The sequence below is a fragment of the Zea mays genome, chromosome 5 (assembly GCF_902167145.1).
Source record: "Zea mays cultivar B73 chromosome 5, Zm-B73-REFERENCE-NAM-5.0, whole genome shotgun sequence".
NCBI classification, from domain to species: Eukaryota; Viridiplantae; Streptophyta; class Magnoliopsida; order Poales; family Poaceae; genus Zea; species Zea mays.
Window position 1 is genome coordinate 8772455 of NC_050100.1, and position 25597 is coordinate 8798051.

General features: G+C 50.7%; 2 protein-coding genes across 6 annotated transcripts; both read right to left on the bottom strand.

Moving 5' to 3' along the window:
* Window positions 1–8991: 8991 nt before the first annotated feature.
* LOC100274698 (uncharacterized) lies at window positions 8992–12349 on the bottom strand. Its single transcript, NM_001349894.1, has 6 exons — window positions 11729–12349; window positions 10950–11257; window positions 10375–10839; window positions 10045–10180; window positions 9799–9971; window positions 8992–9711 (listed from the first exon to the last, which is right to left on the bottom strand). The coding sequence occupies exons 1-6, from the start codon at window positions 12102–12104 to the stop codon at window positions 9304–9306; spliced, it is 1866 nt and encodes a 621-aa protein (NP_001336823.1). The 5' UTR covers window positions 12105–12349; the 3' UTR covers window positions 8992–9303.
* Window positions 12350–16488: 4139 nt separating this feature from the next.
* On the bottom strand, window positions 16489–20670 carry LOC100382446 (uncharacterized). 5 transcript variants are annotated; one of them, XM_008645788.4, is made up of 9 exons: window positions 20286–20670; window positions 20075–20191; window positions 18842–18946; window positions 18647–18751; window positions 17867–18005; window positions 17516–17631; window positions 17363–17383; window positions 17152–17267; window positions 16489–17044 (listed from the first exon to the last, which is right to left on the bottom strand). In XM_008645788.4, exons 1-8 carry the CDS (start codon window positions 20523–20525, stop codon window positions 17190–17192), a joined length of 921 nt encoding a protein of 306 aa, XP_008644010.1. In that variant the 5' UTR covers window positions 20526–20670; the 3' UTR covers window positions 16489–17044; window positions 17152–17189. The 5 variants fall into 5 exon arrangements, with proteins under 5 accessions (XP_008644010.1, XP_008644008.1, XP_008644007.1 ...); XM_008645786.4 differs by having other exon boundaries at window positions 17165–17267; window positions 17363–17440; XM_008645785.3 differs by having other exon boundaries at window positions 17363–17440.
* Window positions 20671–25597: the final 4927 nt, after the last annotated feature.

Genomic DNA, 25597 nt, shown 5'->3' on the forward strand with positions numbered 1-25597 from the left:
ATTAGGGTTTTTAATATCCCAGGGGTATAAAAGTGATTCAAGTTTATTCTTGGGGTCATTTTATGACTTTTTCCATAAGGTCTTTAGGTTTTCTCATCTTAGGTTAAGTTTTACCCCTTTAACCACTATTTAGGGTTAAGTCCTTTAACCAGGGTTTATTTGCAAAAACATTAAAACAATACAACTTGTTTGAAATTTTTGCCTAGTGAATGCACTCTAGGTGTGTCAAACATATGCAATGCCAATGCTATGATGTCATGCTCAAGTTTTAGTTATAGTAACACCAGGGGTGTTACACCGACAGTCAAGGCGAGGTCTACACCAACACTTGGAACATCCAACAGCTACGTCGCTTCTACCCTTAAGCTGTTTTCAAGTTGTCCGTATACCTCGTTCCCATGCAAAATTTGGTCATCGAGGAAGGGTCAGCCTTGCCTCGGCAAAGCCCGGCCCTCCCTCGGGGGCTAAAAGGGGGGAACCCCCTCTGCGTCAAAATTTTCAATCAAAAAGGCTTCCATGTTCCCCCGGCTATGTCGGAAGCAGGACCCCAAGAAGCGAACGCGGGTGCATTTAAGTGGCAAGGCTGACTGAGCCGAGGGACTCCTACGCCTCTGGGTTACGGATACCTCACTCGTCACCCACCACGAAAAATGACTCCTACTTGGGCAAGCCACCCTGCTACTGGCGAGCGGGGCCGGACACGCAAAATGAAAGGAAAAGGGCACGACTTTATACTATGATAATAAAGTGTTCGGGCCTCAGCGGCCGCAAAAAGACACACGTGCATTCAAAAGAAATTGCTCCGACAAAGTTAGGCGTCGCCCGGGGAAGGAGCCGCGCCTTCGGCTTCGTCCCCGCCTTCGGCAAAGTCCACCCCGGCCTCGGACGATGGCGCAGGCGGGAGGATCTCTGCCTCGAAAGTGGTCGCCAGCACCGCGCTCGGGCCCGCGGCGGCCGCGTCGAGCCTCTGGACTTCAGCCAGGGCGGCTTCATCTTCGTCAGGAAGGCAATACCCCTCGCTGACCCGCTCCAGATCCACGACGTAGTGGGAAGCAAGCACGGCGAAGGCCCGCCTGACACCGTGGTGTAGCGCCTCGCGGAGTCTGCAGCGCACGTGATCACCCAAGGCCTGCAGGCGGCTTTGAGGGGAGCTTCCTGAGGGGACGTCGCTGAAGCCAAAGACCCGGCAGAAGTCCGAGATGGCCTCGGACATGGCCGTGTGGTCGGGCCCCCTCTGCTCGGCCGCACCGGCAAGCGCCCTGGTGGAGTCATCAAGGGCAGACTCGAGCTCTGCGAACAGCCAGAGCGCAAGGCCTCAAACACAAGTGGAGGAAACAAGCTGAAATGAAAATCGAAAACAGCCAAGACATACCTCCGGCTCGGGCACGCTGCTCCGAGGCTGCGGCCTGGGCTACGACTAGGTCTGCTGCAAGGGCTCCAGCCCGGTCCCGAGATTGGTCTCGCTCATCGGCGACCTGGTCGAACTCCGACTGCCGTCGTTGCACCTCCGCGCGTGCCGCTGCTGCCTCTGCTCTCAGATCGGCGCAGAGCAACCGGAGGTCCGCCACCTCGGCGCCCTGCTGGGAGAGGCGCGCAGTAGCCCCGGCAAGCGAGGTCCTTAGGGATCGCTGCGGGCCCCAGATATCGACCTCGTGGCGGATGAACGACGACTTGGCGGCGCTCAGATCCGTCAGATCCTAAGGGAAGGAAACGGGACATCACAAAAGACGCCTTGGTCACAAAAAAAGGTATGCCCGAAATCATTACCTGGAGGATCTTGGGGACGTCCCTGCAAAAGACCTCCAAGGATGACCGGAGCGACCCCACCGTTGCTTCGGCACATTCGCGGAGCTCGTCCCAAGACTGCTCCTCCTGCTCATCGTCAAGAACGAAGAAGGGATCTGAAGCCTCACGGGTCCGGAACCGGAGCAACTGGCGCCGCCTCTCGGAGCTCCGCCGCGTAGGGACAAGACTGCCGCTCGGCGGGACGGATCGCGTTTCCACGCCCCCCTCCTCCGAGGCACCGAGCGCCGACGCCTCAGCCATCTCAGCGTCGGCTGCAACAGGTCGCTCCCCGACTAGGACGGCAGCGGCTTCAGCAACAGCTGGCGCCAGCACCGCGCGGCATGTCCGGTGGGCCCGAGGCCACGTCCGCGCCAGCCGCCTCCCCCAGCACGATGGTCGCCTCGGTAGAAGAGCTGGCCTCGGGAACCCGCTCCACGGCGATTGGCGCCGCCTGAGCCCCCCCGCTGTGGAGCGCCTTGCGAGAAGGTCAGCTGAACAGCGAGGCCCGGCGCGGCGCCGGCTGCGGAAGCCGACGCCATCTTAAGGGCTTTCCGGGGAGCCAGATCGGTCAGGCCATGGCTTCGCTTGCTGAAGAGGAAAGAGAAGTCGCGGTCGGGACATACGAATGAGAAGCCAGGACGAAGACATTCCAAAGTACTTACCCGCTCCGGGCCATGATCAACCGCGCTTGAAGAGAGGTCTCTCGGATCTCGACCCCCGAAGATACCGCCAAGGTCCGCCTCGCCGCCAGCTTCGGTACCGTCCTCGCCTTGGGCACCCTGGACGCCCGGGAGACGGACTGCCCTAGCGCTGCCACGGCGACCTGAGGGTCGCTCTCCTGCGCCGCTGGCGTGGGCGACGGCTCTCGGGGAACAGACGCCTCGGCCTGACTCCCCGGGGTCACCTCAACTTCCCCGGCCGAGGGGTCAAGTACCCCCTCGGTCTGCCCCCGCTCTTCGGACCGGGACCTGGGCGTCCCGACTCCGGGAACTAACGGCGCCAGCCCGCTCGGGGGGGCTGGCTTAACGACTCCTGGCCTAGCCTCAAACCCGGGCTGAGGCCGAGGCGGGCAGCCATGTCGTCATCTTTGTCATCGTCTTCATCATCGTCGTCGTCGTCAGGCGTTTCCGGCGACGGCTCCCTCGGGAGTCCATCCCTCTCCTGCCGACGATGGAGCTTTTCTAAGGCGTCCCGGGCCCACGTCCGCTCGCGGGCTCGAGCCTTCTCCGCGTCTTTCTTCTTCTTCTTCTCCGCGGCAACCCGCCGCGCTGCTCGGTCCACCGCGTCCTCCGGGACCCGTGGCCGGGAAGGCTTGTGCCACCCTACCTCCTGGAGACAGATGAAAAGTCTCGATCGTAAGGACCAAGGGCAATCCGACGCAGGGAGAAAGAAGGAACGGACACTCACCAGGGTCACACACCCGTGGTCGGGGCGCATCAAGGGCTGAGAGAAGGCGCTGGCGTCCGGTTTTCCCAACGCGACGGCCACCCACCCGTGGAGAACGTCGATGGGAAGGGGATCCGAGGACATCCGCGAGCCCTCCAAGTCAGCCTCCGGCGTCATCTCCCAAAGCGGCAACCGCCGCTCCGCCAAGGGAAGCACCCTACGGCGGTGAATGGCGGCAATCACTCCCGCGGCGGTGAGTCCTCCTTTCCGCAACGCCTCCAGGGCCTTGAGAAGAGGCTCGAGGTTCTTCTGTCTGTCGTGCGGGGTCCCGTAGCGCCAAGCATCGGCGGCGACGGTGACCACTCGCTGGGAAAACGGCGGGAGCATCTCGCCGTCATTCCGGAGGTAGAACCACCGGCGCTGCCACCCTTTATTCGAGGATGCAAGGATGGCGGGAATGTACAGCGACGCCCGCGACTGCCTCAGCTGGAGGATGCAGCCGCCAGCCCGCACTGCCGCACGGACCCTTCTCTCCCCCGTCGGCGAAGCAAAAAGCTCCACGGAAAAGAGATGAGTCCACAAGTCCCAGTGGGGGACGATCCCCAAGTATCCTTCGCACACCGCTACGAAGATGGCGGCTTGCGAGATGGAGTTGGGGCTGAGGTTGTGCAACTCCACCACATAGTTGTGCAGGATCGCCCGCATGAAGCGGCTTGCCGGCACACCGAACCCCCGCACGTGGAAGGAGACGAAGCTCACGACGTACCCTGGCAGCGGGGACGAAGCGGCTCCGCTCGCGGGGGGAATCCACTCCGGCTGCCTCTCATCAGAGAGAGGGCGGAGTAAACCCTCAGCAACAAGATCCTCCAGGTGGTCCGCCGTGACCGTGGAGAAAGGCCATGGGTCGCGCGGCGAGACGATGGTCACCCGGTCGGCCATCACTGAGCAAAAGGGGTGGCGGCGGAAAGGACTGGGTGGACGGTTTCCTTTTCTCTGGCTAAACCTCTCAGGTTGCAAAAACCTAAGAAGGAGGCGAGAAGTGGAGCAAAGAACCGTTGCCAGACCCTTCCTCGAGTATATAAAGACTAAGGCGAGACCCGTTCAACGTTTCGCCCGGACCCGCCGCGGGATTCAAAAACTCCAAGCGAAACGGTCGTTCCTCGAATGGCTCGCGCACGCGCAACGGCCGCCCCGCGAACCACTCGCCCCGTCGCATTAACTCTGCGGTGGGACAGGCGGCGCCTCTGGCAGGGGGAGCGAGCGACGCTTCGCCTTCGCCATAATGACCGCGTCAAAAAAGGTACGCCACGTCATTCGATTTCGTATCCTTTTCCTCTTTCTCTCTCTTACAACAGGGACCGGGAAAGGGGGATGCCCCGAAAAGGATCCTTCTCCGTGAAGGAAACAGGCTCCGAGCCTCCCTACTGATTAGAGGTTTGAAGGCTGCCCCCTTGGAGGGGTTTAACGGCCGCCTCAGAGCGCGTGGGCTCCACACCCACTACTGGTCAGAGGTTCGAAGGCTGGCCCCTCGGAAGGGTTCAACGGCCGCCTCAGGCCACTCGGGCTCCGCGCCCACTACTGATCAGGGGTTCGTAGGCTGGCCCTTGAAGGGTTCACAGTCGCCTCAGACATCGAGCGAGGGATGACCCTGGGTACGTTCGATACATAACCAAGGCTCGGGCTACGCTCCCGAGGTACCCTAGGACATTTCCGAGACCAGCGGGAACGATCTTGTAACGGAATCCCGTCAGAGGGAGGCATCGAGCCCTCGGACCCCGTCGACAGGGGACCGGGTCCGGCAGATCACCCGCAGGTACTTTTGAGCACGCCTCCGGGCCTCTAGCCGACCCCTAACAAATGGGGCACGGGCGCCCACTCGGATTACCCGCCAGCAGCTCACCGGAGACACCATGTTCGGCGCCCTCCGAGGGCAACATGGCGCTTTCCCCCCTCCTCCTTGCGGAAAGGCGACGCAGGGGCGTATGTAAAAAAGTCGAGTCTGTACTTGACCGTCCTCTCGCCCTGTGCAGAGGCTCGGGGGCTGCTCTCGCAAACCTGGCTCCGGCCAAACCGTTGACAGCGTCAACATACCAGCCCGAGAACTTGGGACCCGACCGTGCACCCGGGCTACGGCCAGCTCGCATGAGGGAACGACCAGACCAGCCGAAGCATTGCGCGAGGCATTAAGACCTCGGAGGAGTCAAACCACTCCTCCGAGGCCTCGGGGGCTACACCCGGCGGGTGCACTCGCGCGCACCCACCGGAACAAAACGCAACCGAGAAAGGCTGGTCCCCTTGCAAAAAAGTGCGACAAAAGCCTCCAAGCGAGTGTTAACACTCCCTTCGAGGCTCGGGGGATACTGTCGGGGACCATAATTAGGGGTACCCTCAAGACTCCTAATTCTCAGCTGGTAACCCCCATCAGCACAAAGCTGCAAAGGCCTGATGGGTGCGATTAAGTCAGGGATCGGTCCATTCGAGGGACTCGATCACGCCTCGCCCGAGCCCAGCCTCGGGCAAGGGCAGCCGACCTCGGAGGATCTACGTCTCGCCCGAGGCACCCCTCCAGCGACGAACATACTTCCGGCTCGCCCGAGGCCCAGTCTTCGCCAAGAAGCAACCCTGGCCAAATCGCCACGCCAACCGACCAAATCACAGGGGCATTTAATGCAAAGGTGGCCTGACACCTTTATCCTGACGCACGTCCTCCAGTCGACAGAGCCGAAGTGACCGCAGTCACTTCGCCGCTCCACTGACCGACCTGACAGAAGGACAGTGTCGCCTCCGCCGCTCCGACTGCTGTGCCACTCGACAGAGTGAGGCTGACATGCAGCCAGGCCCGGCCTCAGACACCGTAGGGAACTCCGCTCCGCCCGACCCAGGGCTCGGACTCAGGCTCAGCCCCGGAAGACGGCGAACTCCGCTCCGCCCGACCCAGGGCTCGGACTCGGGCTTAGCCCCTGAAGACGACGAACTCCGCTCCACCCGACCCAGGGCTCGGACTCGGGCTCAGCCCCTGAAGACGATGAACTCCGCTCCGCCCGACCCAGGGCTCGGACTCGGGCTCAGCCCCTGAAGACGACGAACTCCGCTTCGCCCGACCCCAGAACTCGGACTCAGCCCTAGCCTCAGCCGACGGTCTCCGCCTCGCCCGACCCAGGGGCTCGGACTCGACCTCGGCCTCGGAAGAAAGACTCGACCTCGACCTCGGAGGAGCCTCCACATCGCCCAACCTAGGGCACGGACCGGCCACGTCAACAGGAGGCGCCATCATTACCCTACCCCAAGCTAACTCAGGCTACGGGGAACAAGACCGGCGTCCCATCTGGCCCGCTCCGCCAGATAAGTAATGATGGCGCCCCGCGCGCTCTATGACGACGGCGGCTCTCAGCCCCCTTACGGAAGCAAGAGGACGTCAGCAAGGACTCGATAGCTCCGACAGCTGTCCTTCCGTCAGGCTCCAGCGCTCCTCCGACGGCCACGACACCACACGAACCGGGTGCCAAAACCTCTCCGGCTGCCACGATGGCATGTACTTAGGGTGCTAGCTCTCCTCCTCTAGACACGTTAGCACTCTGCTACACCCCCCATTGTACACCTAGATCCACTCCTTACGCCTATAAAAGGAAGGACCAGGGCCCTCTTACAGAAGGTTGGTCGCGCGGGGAAGAGGACGGGACAGGCGCTCGCGTGAGGCCGCTCGCTCCCTCCCGCGTGGACGCTTGTAACCCCCTACTGCAAGCGCACCCGACCTGGGCGCGGGACAAACACGAAGGCCGCGGGATTTCCACCTCTCTCTCGCTCCGGCTGCCTTTTTCCCCCCTTTCGCGCTCCGTCTCGCGCCGACCCATCTGGGCTGGGGCACGCGGCGACATTTCACTCGTCGGCCCAGGGACCCCCCCCCGGTCTCGAAATGCCGACAGTATTATATTTGGCAACATTGAAAGTAAATTTAACTTCTTGCTGATTCTTTTGAATCAGATGCAAAGAAGAACATGCATAATGTTAAGTATGTGCTGGTCAAACAAGTTTGGTAGTATATACCTCTATGGATTCATCGTCCAAATTATCGCGCCCCACTAGATGCATCGTCCAAAGGAGACTCATTTGTAGCCGATGTGTTTGGCACGGGTGGCTCCGTATTCGATTCATGCGAGGGAAAACTAGGGGCAGTATATTTCTCATATGAACACACCCATTCCTTAATAAATTCATCTACGTATACCTTTAAGAGTTCTCCTCGATGTTCCATGAAAGCCCTAAAAGATGGAGCCTGAGGCGGAGGTAGGAGAGATGTTATATCGGAGTCATAAAAAATATCGAAATCACTAAAAAGTATGTTGGCGTCGATCTAGACGCTAATCACCGGAACGAACCACCTGGCGGTGCTTTCTGTGGAGACGTGGACGATCCGTGATACAGAGATGGACAGTTCGTGACTTGAGCGCAGGAGCGAATCCTTTTCTGCACGTTTTCGGACGGTCCGCGTCTGGGACCGGAAAGTCCGCGATGTTAGAACTATGCGATGTTAGAACTATGAGTGCATTTGTTTCAATAAGTGAACTTGTATCGGATTGTAGCGCCTGTTTCGTATGGTATCTGCTTGGACACCTGTCTTGAACTTATTTCTGTGCCAGACTACTACCTTTGCTTGTTGGACTGCATTACCACCTTTTTTGGTACCGTGTGCGCAGTGGTCTGGATTCTACAGCAGGTAGTTCTTTCCTTGCACGATGTATGCCTCACATATTGCTTTGTGTATGAGAAGCATGTGGCGTGTGCGAACTTCATATCTTGTCCATGCATCCCATACGCCTGCAGAGCAAGTGAGCAACACGTGACCAGAGCTTGAGAGCTTCCATGGCAACTTCGTTGGTGCGCTTGTTCTAACATCGTGATTCGTGCAGCTGCTGGCACTTGGCGACCAGAGTTGCTGTCAATATTGACATCTTCATTGTCATGTCAAAGTCGAAAAAAACATCCATTAAATGCTTGGATCATGCTGATGCCGAACTGGATCGCAAATCCGGGACGGTGTTAAATGGCCGAAACTGATAGGCAGCATGCCCACAGCTGCTCGCCTGCTGCAAACGCTGGAGCCAGAAAAAAGATCTCCCGGAGCAATGGGGCCGCCCGCCCACAAGTATTATTATCCCCACGTTCTTGCCACTGATTATTGTCTCCAAGTCATCATTATCTTCCCGTCAACACGATTTGTTCAGTAAAACCACCGAACCAATACTGACGTCATACCAAGTCTCACTCAAAAGTCAAAAAGAGGAGGGGAAAAAAGTAGTAGTAATAAAGAAGCAACTTTACGGCGCGATCCAAATCGATGGAATCGTGATCATGCCGTCACTTCCCTTCCCTTGCAACGATAGGAAGACGCTGCGATAGATTAGGCCTTGTTCGGTTATTCCTACAGTACATAGATTGGATGGGATTGGAAAAAATTTAGAACAACTTTGACTTGCTTGGGATTTAAACCCACCCAATTCCACTCAATCCACATGGATTGAGAGCTAAACGAACAAGCCCTTATATGGACGAGCAAAACACAAACGGCGAGAATACTAATTGCACTACTCATGTTTGTCCTTTTGTCATTCCATTGTAATTTCCGAGAACTTAGGGTTGATTTGGTAACCAGAGGACCACAGGAGAATTGGAGGAAATTGAGGAGGACAAGAACTAATTTCCCACCCCACCCATCCCCTGTGATCTCTTGTTACCAAACATATTTCCCCTCAAACAGGGATTTTTTGAATACAAAATAACAGGATCAAAATGAAGCAAGCATAGAGATCACACGCATTCTTTACTATAATAATGAAAAGTCACTCCTATAAAACAATTTGTAAAGGTACCATTTCTACAAAAAGAACTTCACACATGAGCTGGAGTGCCAATAGCAACAAGACCCCCAAAAATTAGCTCCACGCGATGCACACAGCTTCCGATCTATGTCTGACAGAGGATCTTATACTGATCTGTCATATTGGTACAGAAATAGAAGCTCTATAAACTTATGCTGTCAGCTTTCCTGTCTCTGGCCTTCGCTGTACCAAATGATCACACGTTTGCTCCACTTCCCTGTTCGATGCTTTGGAAAAACATTCAGAGGTATTGCCTCTATGGTTTCCATGCTGATGGCGGCGGCGGGGGTGTTGGGAACATCGGAGGAATCGCAGAGAAGATGGTGTTCTTATCGATGCCGAACCGTCCGGTTTTGATATCGGATATAGAGATCAGCGCTGCAACCAGACCAGCATTCGCTGCGAGAGTAGGCTCCGTGTAGTTGTAGTTCGTGCGGACATCTTTGTAGCCATCGCGCCTGTCGGGGCCAGCCACCATTGCTCCGACAAGGATGTTAGGGTTTGCCTTCTTTGTGTCCCTCCACTTGTAACCTCCTTTGCACCCATACTTGACGCCGTTGTGAGGTATCGACGCGCCTCTGTGATGAGGGCGCTTCGGGTACTTGTTTCCGAAACCCACAACGTAGCTCATCTTCAATGGGTTCTTGCCAAGGATGTAGTCGAGCTGCAAATTTAACAGATTTAATTTAACTATCAATTTCACTTCCCCGTACGTTGGGCACTTTGAGAGCATTAAGAACAATGCTTTTACCTGTGACCTGGCAAACTTGCGGAGGACTTCTGTGGTGTAGAAGTTAGGTCCGCAGTACCACCCAGGCGTGTCTGCAGCTTCAAGATAGTCGCTGTATAGAGAAGCAAGGAAAGCTGCGTTGACAGCATACTGAAGTGGCTGAGGCCTTCCATGGTTGAGTTGTATTAGTCCTCCTGCAAAATGTTGCATCTCTTAGCTTTATTCTGTGCAGCAAGGAAGGTAGAAACAAGGAGGGACATCACCAACCTTTAGTGAAGTTGAATGAATTGAATAGAGGCAGATATGAGCACATAACATTGTCGGTTTGGTTGTGGAATGTCCTCAGTATTTCTTCGTAAGGGTACCCTGGACTTAGGAAGAGTCGCAACCTGCTGAGAAGAACCTGGGATGAAGTAGGGACTGTGTTAGTGATGATCAATATTCATAAGGAAGCTGCATTATTACACTGATAAGCCTTTTCTGATTTTCCTGTTTCTGACATGTACGAAGGATCATGTTTTCTTTTCCTTTACATTAAGACCACGCTGAATACTTTTATCAGACTCAACATTGGATTGGAGTATGAAATGTGCTAACCTGAGCTCCTGGAAGTTTGTCATCCCAGGTAAATACTCCATAGTTTGGACTTCCAAACCAGTAGGCTCCAGCATGCTTCGCCATTCCTGGGGCTGTGGCGACCGTGAGGTATGAATTGTTCCCTGTGGCAAAGTACATCCACGCACCACCCCACACAAACTCATCCCAGTAGCTGGTGGAATTGTAGAAGATTGCCTGGTCAGACCCATTGGGGCTGTATCGCCCGCGCTGCAGCCTTCCGAACTTGTACAGGGCTTTTGCGCCTTTGACGAGCTTGTCGGAGTAGGTTTTGCTGTCCTTGAACACTATGGAAGCTGCAGCCAGGGCAGCAGCCATTTCAGACGCTAGATCTGAGCAAGAGTGACACTCGGTGACTGGCCTTTTGTAGTCGATGTCCTCTGGTCTCATCCAGCAGTAATGGTCATTAGGCTGACTGCTGCCTTTAGAGGTGTCACCTACACCCACCTGCAATAACGAGAAGTTCATGTTGTAGTCAGTGGTTTGGTGGATCTGATGACCAATTTCTTGGGACAGAGCAAATCAGCCATCAAGCAAGATGATCTATGGCTACCAACCTGAGCGACAATCCTGTCTATCGTGTCAGCAGATGAATTGAAGGTTTTGAGGATGTAGTCTGTTCCCCACTTGATCAGCTCCTTGATATGGTCGAGCTCACCGATGGCCTCATACTTCGCCCTGTACTCGATCACACTCCAGCTGAGCATGGTCATGGACCAGGCCATGGGGTAGTTGAACTTGATGGCGTCCCCCGCATCGTAGAAGCCTCCGACCAAGCTCCGGCGGACGGTGCTGTCGGAGAGGCCATCCTTCATGCAGGAATTGCCCCTCCAGCTGACGCCGTTGTGCTTCGGCAGCGGACCGGCTGACGTTCCAGAAGACAGACAACATCGTGAGTGAGCAGGCGAAAACATAGTTTCTGTCGGTGCACTCATTCTCTTCGTCAATTTTAATTGAGTTTTACGAATCTATAGTCTCTGGACTCGTTTTTCAGGTCAGAGTGGGATTTGTTGGTGAATCTGGTGATTTCTTTTGTTCCCCACGTGGACTCTGTTCGTGTTAAATATATGACGGGAGTATACGTCTGCCGGGAAGAAAAAAAAGGTCAGATCTTGAGCGCCCAAGGCACGCTAAATGTAGAAACGTCGAATGAAATATGCGGTAGACACCAACTCAAGCAACAAGAACAGGCAAGAAATGGCATGGCGAACATCTGTAGCAGCCGGAACGATTGTGCATGGGTAGGCAAAACCGGGTGTGACGGCGGAATTCAGCGAGAGGTGGAAAAGAGCAGCGGCGGCGGCGGCGGAACAGAGAGAGAGAGAGACGGACTCACATCGCTGCGCGTTGAAGAACATGAGCGCCTTGTGCAGCGCCTGCGTGTACTGGTCGGGCGGCGGCGGCGGCGGGCGCTTGTGCGGGACGAGCTTGACGATCATCATGATGAAGCCGATGAAGACGCCGAGGCCGAGGATGGTGCCGACGGTCCACATGAAGATCTTGCGGTCGACGACGACGCAGCCCAGGTCGACGTACCTCTTCTTCTTCTTGCCCGCCTGGTCGCCGGGCCCGGCCAGGAGCCAGCTCTGCTGCGTCTCGTCCAGCTGCCGCATCAGCGCCGCCCGGTCCAGGTCCCGGCTCCGGTCGTCATCTGTCGCCGAGTCGGCGTTGGAGATCTCCAGAGGCCCGCCCCAGGGGTCCCGCCCGAACATCCTGCCGGCGGCTCTCCTGACCCCCTGCGCCTGGTGCCGCTCCCTCGCCGCCGCGGCCTCTCCTCCGCCCCCTGGCACCGGCGGCGGCAATGCTAGTTCTTGGCGGGTGGGAGGGGACGGGTGCACGACACGAGTGAGCTGCGGCCTTGGGGAGGGACAGGCGGGCGGGTGGGCGAGGCGAGGCGAGGCGAGGCGAGTGAGTTTATGGGAGATTGCAGGACAGCAGTGCGGCACGGCACTGCGTGGTGTGGTGTGGGACTGTGGGGGGGTGGTCCGGGTGGAGGTGTGTAGGTGTAGCGCCGCGCTCTGCTTTGTTGTGGCGTGCGATGGGGTGAAGGGGAGGGATCAGGTTGTTGGGGCGTTGCTTTCGTCCGCCCGCTCGCACACCCACTCGTCTCGCCTGTAGTGTAGTCCTGTGTCGTCGCCGCTGGCGCTGCGCTATCGCCTATCGACCGACGGGCGGGTGAGTGCGCCGCGCCGTGTGGGGTCTGAGCCTGTGCGCGTCACGGTTGGGTTGCCCACTTGGGGGCACTGATTTGTACGGCACAAGATTTGAAGCTGACCAACTTAATTGTTTGTCTATAATTTGAACCGCCTCCTACTACTTTTAGAATTAGTTTGGGAGTCTAAAATAGAAGAAAGTTAGAAAGATAAAATCTCATTCTTATTCTAATTTAAATAAGAATGGAAATTTAGTCCCTAAAATCTCATTTGGTTTTTGGACTATCAAACTAGCCCTTACAGTGTTTTGTCTATAGATTACAACTGCAGAAATATAAATAAGTGACTTTAATCTAAAGTGAACAACTGTGCATCCACGGTATGTAAGACTCCTCGGGATAGTTTGGGAACTCACATAAATCTATGAGCCAAGTCCTTAGAGTGTCGTGTACCCTAGATCAAGACTCCTCGAGCTAGTTTGGGAACTCAAATTCCCTTTAAGATTGGAGAGGGATTAGAAAAAATTAGTTTATTATTGCCGCATTCCTCTTTAATTCTAAAGAGGATTTGAATTTCCAAACTATCTTTTAGCGATATAGTTATCCCTTTAGGACGTCTTGTTATCAAGTTTTGTTATATGCCAAACCCTCTTGCTTATCCGGAACCATAAAGGCTCGTAGGGGGCATAGGGCCGTGGTGGTCCTCACACTATGGACTCCTTACGTTTTAGCGGCTGGCTAGGGTACGACAAACTGTCTCCAGCAATATCCTCTATATATACCTTTACATCCGTCTTTTATAGTGTTTTCTAAAAAAATTTATCCCTTATATCTACTTCCTCTCTAACAACGTCCTCTATATGTAAATACTTATATTAAAGACATTTTTTATTTTTTTAATTTTTGTACATACGTATTTGTCACTCTCAAATGTATTTTACATATTTTAGTTTTATTAAACCAGTTGTTTAAAGTATTCAAATAGATAGAGAACCATTTAGAGAAACTTTATATATAGAGGATCCAGCAGCGGCCTCTAAATTTAAAGAACCGTTTAAAGGACATTGCTGGAGGGAGTAGAGAACGTCCTCATCTTCTAAATTTAGGGTACAGGACCCTTTAGAGCTCCTTGTTGGACACACGGCCACACTCGCCGAGCGCATGTTTGTTGTTCAGGTCTCGCACGCTGCCTGTACTGTTTGGAAACGCGCTATAGCTGCAAAGCAATTCACAGCGTGCAAGAGAAACCGCAGTCCTCTGGCCGAGGGGTTTCATTGTTTGTACTACGCGCCTCGTGAAAGGTGTACCGTGTACAACGATAGATTGGGGCCAATAATGCACGAAATTAAGCGACGGCATTTACCTGTTGCCATCTGTTTTTCTTTTTTTTTTTTGGGGTTCCTTTTTGCTTTGCAAAGCAACAACAGTTACTCAAAGGCTCGAGCGCGTACGACGCGGTTAGCGGCACTACTGGTACTCTACCACTAACCACCTTACGAAACCATTTTATTTATTGATTAGCCCTTTTTTGTGGTTGCATGTTCGGTTAGTTTTAAATCGTACCGTCTTTTACTATTTCTACATTGTTTTTTTTTTGTCTTTATAGATCCACATGCAGCAGTCCAACATAAATGACGTTACTCCGAAGCGACTTGTTTATCAAGATCTGCTGCGTTGCGTTATGGGTGAGGCAGACAAGACACCAGTCGGCACACGAAGATCTAGTGAAGACGCCTTTTCTTCTTCTTCTTCTTCTTCTTTCTTTTAATAACCAACGCCCACCGTTTCTTGATTTCACCCCCGGCACATTATCTGCTTAGATACATGTATACAGTATTAAACTAAAACGAGATTCCTATCTATAAGCTGCCCAGCTAAGGCTACGAGAGCCAACTTTGACAAATATCTAGTGGCTCTTTTAAGATGCGTAGCTAGAGCGTAGTCACATACTTTATGGCCTTTTATTTAACCAGGAGAAATGTGCTCGGCTGCTCGCCATGGTCATGGTCATGGATATAGCACTGCTAGTAGTAGTAGTAGTGTGAGAGAAGTCACTTTGTCCTGTGAAAAAGGTTTTGCTGCGGTGACAGGCGACGAGATGCCGATGCGTGCAGTGCACTGCCTCGTGGCTGTTAGCTCCTTCCGTTATTTTTTATTTATCATAGTAAGTTTAGTTTAAATAAAATAAACTAGTGAGGTAGTACTTCATTATTTGGCTGGCGTGGACGAGAGCCTGCGCACCTTAATTGATTGGTCCGCTGTCAGTCGTCACAAAGATGGGGGTTACGTTAACTAACGCGCCTCCGTCTCTGGGTGGACGGCCAGCGACACCAAGCAGCTGCGGCGGCAAACCAAAAAAAAAACAAAAGGGTTGTCATGCCTAGTGCTGTGGCGCGGGAGGATAATAGTAGTAGACAACGAGATCTGGGCGAGCTGTCGGTGGACTGCTGTCGGTGGCGGGATTCCGTGGCGGGCCCGCCTGCATTTGCGTGCGGGTCCAGACGCGTGTCGTCGGACGACCACGTGGTTGATTGGCTGCGCACGGCTGGATCCGCTCTCGTTCGTTCGTGCTACTACTACTAGTAGTAGCTCTGTCACCCTGTGGCCGTTGCAGCGTTGCCAGCCTGCTCGGCGGACGGCGGTGAGAAGTGGCTTCTGCACTGAACCCCAAGCAGATTCGCCGGACAAGAGAGAGAGGGAGGGGGACAGAGAGCCGAGAGAGCCCTGCTCCACCGCGACCATTTTTCTCACCGAAAGGGAGGCTGCCGATGATAGAACGGAGGGACCGGATCACCGGGAGAAAAGCCAGGGACGAGTGTTCCTGTGCTCAGCCGAGGTACTACTACTACTAGTATATAGCTTAGCATAGCATTCAGTGAAAATGAGAAACGAGTTGCCACGCCAACGCCACCATGCCAGGCTACATGCATGTCTACATGTGCAGTACTAAGCAGGGATACGTGTCAAGGTCCTGGGAGATTAGCTAGCCCGAAAACCATTTGCGTCCCGGCACGGCAGCTTCAGCCTGCCAGGAAGAAGAACTAGGCTAGTAGCAGAGATGTCCAAACGGGCGGGCCGTGCCGGCCCGGCACGTTTCGGCCCGTTAGGTTGACGGGCCGTGCCGGGCTGGGCCACCGTGTCACACCCTAGGCCCAAGCACGGCCCGCACATAGCCGTGCCGTGCCGGGCCGGCCCGCAGCCCGTTAAGGCCCGCCGTGCTTTGACCGGGTGGGAAGAAAAATAAATAAAAAAAGACTAAAAAATAAGCTTTGCTAGGATTTGAACCTTGGTTGGAGGGTTTAAAATGCATAGCTACACCACTCTAGCCAACTAAACCAAACTTATTTTGTGTCTAAACTATTAAAGTTGCTTCTAATATACAAATAAATGCACTGAAAAATAAAATAAAAAAACCGGGCCGTGCTCGGGCCGGCACGGCGTGCCACGGCAGCGGCCCAAGCCCGTCAACCACCGGGCCGTGCCATGTTCGTGACGGGCCAAAATCGTGCCGTGCCACGGGCCGCCCGACGGGCACGGCCCATTTGGACATCTCTAGCTAGTAGCCAACTGATCCGCAGCCCGCAGGGACTAGCTGGGTGGATCCGTGGATGCGCAGGACCCGGACCCGGACGACGATATGCAGCACCCCGGTCACCCCCAGTCGACAGAAATGCAGGGAACCGGTTCCCTAGCCTCACCGAATCTGAATCACGAATTGACGAACGAAACGCCAACGTGGAATGTCACGTTGCTGCAAATGGACGGGTAAGATTTCGACTATAAAATATACAGACGCCGGGACAGCCAGCCGGACTCGTACCGTGAAATGCAAGGAAGGGTCAGGAGATTGCTTGTTTTCGGTTCACTGCACCTGCACCCGCGCATGCACGTTTGCGTGTCTTTATCCTGCCAGCCATACCATATATATCATTGAAGCTGAAGGCTGAAGCGCAAGGCTGTTGTAAAAATACCAAAAGGTGAAAGGGACCGTTAGTTGGCCACATCATTGCCATACTGCGAATGAGTGCGTTAAATTAGTGTTCAGACCAGCGACGGATACATCTGGGTACTCTTGATACCATACCGCCCAGAAGTTAAACACGGGCTACACAAAAGAGTGACAGAAGTGCACAAGCCTCGAAGAATACTTTTTTTTTGAATGGACCTCTCGAAGAATACTTGGCAGGATATCAATTAGAATTGCAACGTAGAGCACGGATCTCTTTTTTTCCCCAAGGTGTGCATGAACTGTGGATTCGATACTGATGTTTGGAAGGTAGAGGACCTTTGTTCACCCCCCCCCCCCCCCCCCCCTCTTGTCGGATGTGGATCTCTGACCACAAAGGAAAGCGAAATGCGAGCTCTCTGTGCTGTGCAAGTTATTCAGGTATAGGCCCAGTGAACCAAGATCAACCACCTTCTTATGCCTTACACTAGGCCAAATATCCCCTGTGCAAATCTTGAAACCTTAACCATTCCCAACCGTGATTATCATGACACCTGCATAGAGATTGTGAAGGATTAAGGTAACAAATGTGCGTAAAAGGTCAGTGTTACTGCAAAAAAAAAATGCCTAAAACATGCACCAAGAAAACAAGACAGTATACCCTGCATGCAAACCTTGCCTGAACCCCCCCTTCAGAAATCATCTTTTCTTCTTTTTCTCTGACCAAGTTGGCCCATATATCAGCAAGTTGGTCCTACCAAACCTCCTGTCAGCTATCTGCAGCATTTGGTAATAAGTGAGCGACGACTGCAACAATCATCAAGAGGGGAGGGCTAAGCACCACAGGATCCATGCTTAGCATTACATCGTACCAAGGCAGAAGGCAAACCCACCTGTACAAGGTTTCCGCATGATTCAGCCATGTCTGTTTTCAGCGGGTACTCAACTAGCTAATAGCATAGACGATGGAGTCAGAAATGCGCATAGGGGAAAGCAGTTTGGTTTACATAGCATGAGGAACTCACGATGAAGCAGTCTTTTCCAACCAATGGTGACCTTGCAAGTTGGGCGAGCAGTGTGCTATAGTTGACCTCCAGATATGGTGGTGTTACACTGATATAATCGAATGAAGGATATTTACCTGAGAGATATAAACACAGTGTTAGGGAAGAGAAAAAATCTGTTAAATAATCCAAAACACCAAGTTTACATAAACTGCAGTTTTCACATCAAATATCAATCTGATTGTTATATTAGTATATTAGTTTTTGTACGATATTTGATCATAGAATCTTATTGTTATTCACTCACAGCTGTCTGCTGATCTCATTGGCCATACTGCAATAGTCATATGTGTTTCCTAAGAAGATTCGTACCATGAGATTTTTCGGCATTGGCCAAGAATTTTTCAACGCGGAGCATATGTATCTGTGACACGTCAATAAATCCAGTACACTCCAGATTTGGTTTGAGGACCTCAGAGATGACCCAAGGATCCATCTCAACGAAATGTGCCTTGAAAAAAAAAAGACAAAGAAATCAATGATTATATTGCATTACTTCTAGTTCACATCAATCGCCAAATCCAATTTCAGAATTAGCAGCTTCATGAAGGTCTTATACACTTTTCATTTGTCAGCATTTGAAATCAATCTGATAGCTATAAGACTAGACAAAAATAAATCAACCATCCTAGGAGGAACTAGGTGTCACTGTAAATAAGAAGAATAAGTGTCAAAAATTCAAGTGGATGAGGACTCAAACCTAAGTGGTGGAGGTTGTCGGAGTTACTACTGCAGAAGACTAAGCCCATTTCCTAAAATAGATCATCATGCGACAATCATGGGAAAAAAGAAGAAGACTTCTGCCTACCCACACCTAGCTCAGTCAACCCTTGAAAAGATCATCATGGAAATTGAACATAAAAATACACTGCACTTGATGTGCTTGTGGGCACGAATGATGAAAAGTTTGCAAGTATGCAGTAGTCCTTACTTGGATATATAAAAACATCATGAGTAATTTGTCAACAATGAGCTTATTTGAATTGTGATAAAAAAATAAAAGGTAATTAGATGAATGGGTGTTTTGAGGGATTATCTGCATTCATGTCTAGACTATCATGACTGAAGTTTCAGTATGAATTTTTGGACAACCTCTGAACATCCTCGGCTCATAGCTTCAATTCCAACGGATCCAGTACCACTATACAAGTCTAGCCACCGACCCGGTCTGAGTGAAGCAGGAGAACCACCAGCTGACTGCAAGGTATGGTCATGAATCAAGGAAGGTCTATGAGTAAATCAAAAGGGGAACAATGATTAAAGTGGCATCAACCGATAGATGGATACCTGTAAAATGTCAAAGGCTGCTCCTCGGACAACTTCCATCATTGGACGGACATTCCTATCTTTGGGTGAAAGTAATTTCCTTCTGCGGACTTTTCCACCTAGCACCTGAAAGAAACATAGAGACTTTGAGTACCCAAAAGTAGCTCGTTTCAAAATAACCACTTAGCCTCTATGCTAGTTATAATTCTTAGAAAATCATGTAAACCAGTGACGTTTTTTTTTTTGTGTGGAAAGTATATGCACCAAATCTCACAATTAAAAAATGATTCCAGCACATAAACCTGTTTACTTCTTTAGACAATAAAAATGTTGCCCCACAAATCTGGCGTTACAGGTTACTGTTAGATATGCATGCATATAAGTAGCACCGAGCAACAAACAGATCTTTTTTATTTGGAAAATCATTTCAAGTTTGTTGAAAAAGAAAACTGAAACAAGAACCTTTTTCTCAGAAGCCGCAACTTTGTACACAATTCACAGAATGAGATGGGAGAGAAACTGCTTTCTTCAGCCACATACATAAATATAATATAAGTGTACAGGCCAATACATGTCTGCATCAAGCTCAACATTTTGTATGGCTTTACTGGCTTAAATATGATAGGTGCAAAGGTGCATCACTGTTACCAGATCAAATATGCTAGTATTATTTTCTTAAAGAAAGGAGCAACATATGCTAGTGAAATAAAGAGATACTAATCAATATTACCATTTACCCACAGTCTATCAATCAAACCGTAGCATACACATGAAACAGCTTTAAGATTTCTCTAAAGCTTAATCCAGGTCGCTAGCACCATTAAAACAAACAAGTGATCAATTACATAGCTCTTGTGGGACACTGAACTACAACAAATACACGCTGATCTTCAGATGTATCAGGTCCAAAAGCAAAACCCCTTCCAACTAGATGAATTAGTGCAGGTTGCGTACAAATGGATATAACAAATAGGCAAACGAACTACCTTAATCCACAAGTACTATTTAAACAAATAGGGGACTCAAAACTACATGCTCTACGCACTGAGCTTCAGTTTTGGGTCTAAAAGCGAAGCCCCTTGCATGTTAATGAATCAACGGACGCTGCATGCAAATGGTTGCGGCAGAAATGCAAGTCCAACTTAGCACACAGTTCAACAAATTGAATCATATTCTTGTGTGATTCTGAAGTACTGATTGATACAACTGCTGACAGTGCACGACCCAAAACAAAGGAACAGTTTCTGCCCAAACCTGGAGCATTTTGTGAGTCTCCCGAGGCTCCTCCACCTTCGCTGGAGTCACTGCCGCTTCCGCAGTTTGCTCCCCTCTCCCCGACTGCCGACGTCTCCGCCTGTCCTTTCTCTCTTCCTGCAAAAAATGAAAAGAGAAAGCATACCACTCAAAATCACACCAATTCGCAGCGACAATCATTACGAATAAGTTCAGAATAATTGGAGTAGACCCTCGGATTCTCCTCTGCATCTTCCTCGAAGTCGTTTGGGTTGAGCCCGTAGCTCTCCAGGAAACGCCTGCGCTCCCTCGCCGCCGCCGCCGCGGCGCCTGATGGTGCCGCGGAGGCTGCAACGGGAAGACGGCGAGCGGGGGCTCGAACGGATACGTGCTTAACCTTAGCAGGGTCCGGGGCTCGTAGTCCGGGAAGAGACATACGGAAGGGGTAGGCTGGCAGAGTGGAGGACGCCATCGGCGAGGAGCGGCGAGCACGGGACGCGCTCGTTGCCCTTCTCGATCCCGGCCTCCCCGGTCCCGGGAGTCCGGGACAGGAGACGAGAACGGATAAGAGGGTTCCTACTGGGAATCACAACTATCACCGTTCATCTGTTCTTGACTGCCCGATGGTATCTGGACGGCCAAGGTGAACAATGCTGATACTGTCCCAATGACAGTGGGCCATATTTGTTTGTGAGCACTCTTTTCATTCGTTTCTTTTTTAGAAAGATAGGTTGCCCTGCTTTATTTTTCACAAATAACTAGGTAAGTGTCCGTGCGTTCCAACGGAAACATATAATACCATGATAATTTATATCTAAATGTGTGTTATAAGAATCCAAGGGGAAATGGAAACAAGAGGTCACAAATATGATACATATCATAACAGATTAAAAAAGTTTTCTTCGACATAACGTTTATTGGTTGGATATTAAAACAATAGAAAGTCATTAGGTTGTCAATGTGTATTTGCAGAATAAAAAAGAATACAAACTAACCTTCACCCTAAATCCAGTAAAAATACACCTAAACCATACTCGCTTCAAATTGGCAAGATTTCACTTCCACACAAGAATCGCTAACATCAGCACATCATGTATTTAGTCACCTGAGAAACATAAACCTTGTAGTCGAGTAGCATCTGGGGCATCTTCTTCATATGATCTAGGTCATTCAAAGCGGGCTGCTAGCTTCTGCTACCCAACGATTGCATGTGGCGCATAGTGCAGACGCTAGAGCCGGGCGCGGTTGATGGTCCACCAGTGGGAGGAGGGGAGCAGGAGGACGACACGTAGAGTCGTCGGCCGATGTGCGGATGACCAGAGGCAAAGGCGTGAGGCGGTTGGCAAGACAAGTGTGGGAGAGCCACTGAGGCATACGTGGAGTCTAGGACTGCCCTGCCATTGCTGAGCGCCCAAGTATCAGCGTCGCCGTCATTACGTGCCGAGGGTGACTGAGGGAAGAAGCGGAAGCTAGTGAGGATCTAGGATGACAATAGTGATGTGGGATGAAGACACTATGCTCCAGGAACTCCTTGGAAGGTCCGAGCGGTGGGGGAGACTATCGTCGCCTCGAGCGTTGCCCGAATACATTCGTTGCCAACCTCGACATGAACGCGGGAGACAGAGCGAAGTTGGCGACCGCTTGGTAGAGCCCAACTTCATCTGGAGGGAGAGAGAGAAGCCTACCGCGATTTGACATGCACCATATGGGGCACCGTTGTGGCGTGTAGCGTGCTCCTGTAGCCGCTAAAGAAGTGGTGGGGACACCTCGCAGTACCGCTGCAGGTAGCCTTAGGTTGTCTCCAACAAGTGACTATAAACATCATGTACCCTAAATATAGAGGTTTTACATGTCTAGTATAGCTCCAACAAGAAACGCTAAAACTTCTGCTAAAATATAGCATGCATTCCTGGTTTGCAACATTTGGCGGAGTGGCGACCGCTCGCTATCAACTGTTCACACGCGCGCCGCCTCCTCCTGTTCTCTCCTGCGCTGCCTTGGAAGCTTCTGGAGGTCAAAGCAACAACACTGCTGATGTGGAGCAACTTGGTTCAGCCGCAACGCTGACGACACCAAAAAGTTGTAAAAGAAGGGCTAGAGCGAGGAAAGAGAGGAGATCGAGCAGATACTTGGGAGTCGGAGATCGAGTGCAGAAATGGAGGTGGCATTGCCCGTGACGTCTCCAAGCACGGTGATGTCGACCTCCATCACACGACGCAACCACATCCGGTGAAGAATGTTGAGCTCGATGGAGGCGACGCTGGCCACGGGCTCAGAGCTAGGACTGAGTGATGATGGCCACGCGATTCACATCTAGGATGGGGCAAGAACAGAGCAGACACGAATCCGGGAGGGGCGTTGCTAGCCATGGGCGCAGATTAGGGAAGGGTTCGACGACCATGTGCAGAGGAGGATATGATCCAAGACTGGGGCTACCTACTATTTGGTGAGAAGAAATATGGTAGGTCAACGACGAGCAAACCCACAACGACCCATTTATGGCCCAAAACATTGATTCTGTTGATATAGAGGATGTAATTTAGAGGACGCTGCTAGAGATGTTAAAAATGTAGAGGATAAAATATTTTAGAGAGAACTATAAAGGACTGAAAATATTTATTTATGGGATGAAATTTAGAGGATGTTGCTGTAGATAGCCTTAGATTGTCTTGAGTGCCCTCCCTAAATTCCGCCCTCTATATCCCACTTTCGTGCCACATCAGCAATATCGCTCTCCTTATATATTCGCCCTCCGTAGGACCATCCCAATAAAATATACATTTCCTCGTAACTACCACTCATTTTATTTTATTTTTAGTTTTCCAACAGAAAACCCATACGTGTAGTTGGGATTAAATTATTAAGCTTAAAAGTATTAATAAACATGCATTAGGTAATCGAGTCTTATTAGAAATAGTATTAATTCATTCGTATTCAATAATATCAAACAAATTAATATGGATGAAGACATAACCATCAAAGTATTATAGACATTAACTAATCAGTAACAGAAACAATTTCAAAGAATAATACAAAACACATTGATCTTCATTGTTCAAACTGTCGGTAAGCATTTGTAGAACAAAACAATACATTTTTATATTCGTTTGTAATGGTTGTTTGTTCGTAAATACTGACAAGGGAAAAATAAAGACCTTACAGTTTTCCTTGCATTAGAAAAAGAAACACGAGTTCACCATATAATCGTTGTGAATTTCCATATTCACTCGTTACTGATAAAACAGAGGTACTCCAATGATTTTGTTGGTACTGAATCCATGGATTACATCAAACTGAAAACAACAGGGAAGAACAATACTATGAAAAATAAAAGGAAATTATATGAATATAAACTTGTCGGTGTACACACCTGATTCTTCATTAGTAATTCCCAGTCGCTCAGGTGGAGGCGTTTGATCAGTGCTTGTTCCAAGATGAGGTCTAGCTAGCAGACATGCAGCATCACATTCGCATCTTCTCGTTCTAGGTTTCCAACTCTCGTATGTACCGAGGAATCAGAATCCACATAAAAAATGTATTATTCTCTCCTACATGAACATATGATGATGATGTGCACCGTAAAGTATAGATGACGAGAGAGATGAGTAAGTGAAAGGGAAATGTGCCCTTGGGCCATTTCTAAGTGTTTTGGTGATTTAAGTGTCCAACACAAGTGCCTAAGTGTCAAATGGTGGACAAAGTACAAATCAAGTATAAAGGTATGTTTCTCAGACTTAGTACATTGTTTTAGAGACTAATGTATTGTGTCTAAGTGCTGGAAACAAGAGAAAACAAATTGGAGAGAGATAGCTTTGTTTCAGCCAAAGCCAGCTCTGTCCGGTGGTGCACTTGTTCGACATTCTAGTGATTTGAGCTCCATTCTAGTGTGCTAGTCTTTTGAGCTTAAGTCTGGGTCTTGTGTGTGCGTATTTGCTGTGATCTTTGTGTCTTGTGTGAGTTGCTAATCCCTCCCTTACTCCGTGCTTCTTTGTGAACATCTTTGTAAGGGCGAGAGACTCCAAGTTGTGGAGATTCCTCGCGAATGGGATATAGAAAAGAAAAGCAAACATCGTGGTATTCAAGTGGGTCTTTGGACCGCTTGAGAGGGTTGATTGCAACCCTCGTCCGTTGGGACGCCACAACGTGGAAGTAGGCAAGTGTTGTACTTGGCCGAACCACGGGATAAACCACTGTGTCTACCTGTGTTGATTCTCTTGTGGTTATTGTGTTTCGCCAAGACTCTTCTCTAGCCACTTGGCAATACTGTGCTAACGCTTAACCAAGTTTTTGTGGCATTAAGTTCAAGTTTTACAGGATCACCTATTCACCCCCCCCCCCCCCTCTAGGTGCTCTCAATTGGTATCAGAGATGTTCTCTTCAAGAAAGAGACTAACCGCCCAAAGAGATGGATCCTAAGGGGAAGGGAATCGTGATCAATGATAAGGAGAAGGAGTCCTTCGTCAACGAGCCGAAGGATGACAAGCCTACCGACTCGGGCTCGGGCCACAAACGAAAGGATGGGAAGAAGAAGAAGACAAGGCGTATCAAGGAGATTGTCTACTACGACGACAGCGACGAGTCCACTTCTTCCCAAAAGGACAACGACGACAACGACTACGAGAGAAGGAAACCGGTTAATTCGAACTTTTCTTTTGATTACTCTCATATTCCGCAAAGTACAAATGCTCATTTGCTCTCCATTCCACTTGGCAAACCTCCTCACTTTGATGGAGAGGACTACGGATTTTGGAGCCACAAAATGCGTAGTCACCTGTTCTCTCTCCATCCGAGCATATGGGAGATTGTGGAAAGTGGAATGAAATTTGATAGCTCGGATAGTCCTATGTTTATCAATGAACATATTCATAGAAATGCACAAGCTACTACTGTGTTGTTAGCCTCTTTGTGCAGGGACGAGTATCATAAGGTGAGCGGCTTGGACAATGCCAAGCAGATCTGGGACACCCTCAGGATCTCACATGAGGGGAACGACGTCACCTTGCTCACCAAAATGGAGTTGGTGGAGGGCGGGCTTGGAAGATTCGCAATGATCAGGGGACAGGAGCCAACTCAAACATACAATCGGCTCAAGACCCTCATCAACAAGATAAGGAGCTACGGAAGCACACGATGGACGGACCACGACGTCGTTCGTCTAATGCTAAGGTCCTTCACTGTAGGGCTGGGCAAAAAACCCATAACCCGAAATCCGAACCCGGAATACCCGAATCCGAACCCGAAATATCCGAAACCGAATTTCGTTCGAGAATTTCAGGTACCAACTTGCAAAACCCGAAATTATTCTGGGTAATTCGGGTATCACAATCGGGTACCCGAAATACCCGAATTACCCGAACTTTCATGTGTCATGTACTCATGACATGCTTAATTCTTAATTTGTACATCTATAATTAAGTGTAAGTGTGCATAACTTGTAATTGTACATTGCTTGTGTTTTATATGTCCATGTATATCATTATTCAAACTATATTTTTATACTAATTTAATAGGGTGTATGTGTTTTTATAAGCCAACACAATAGTT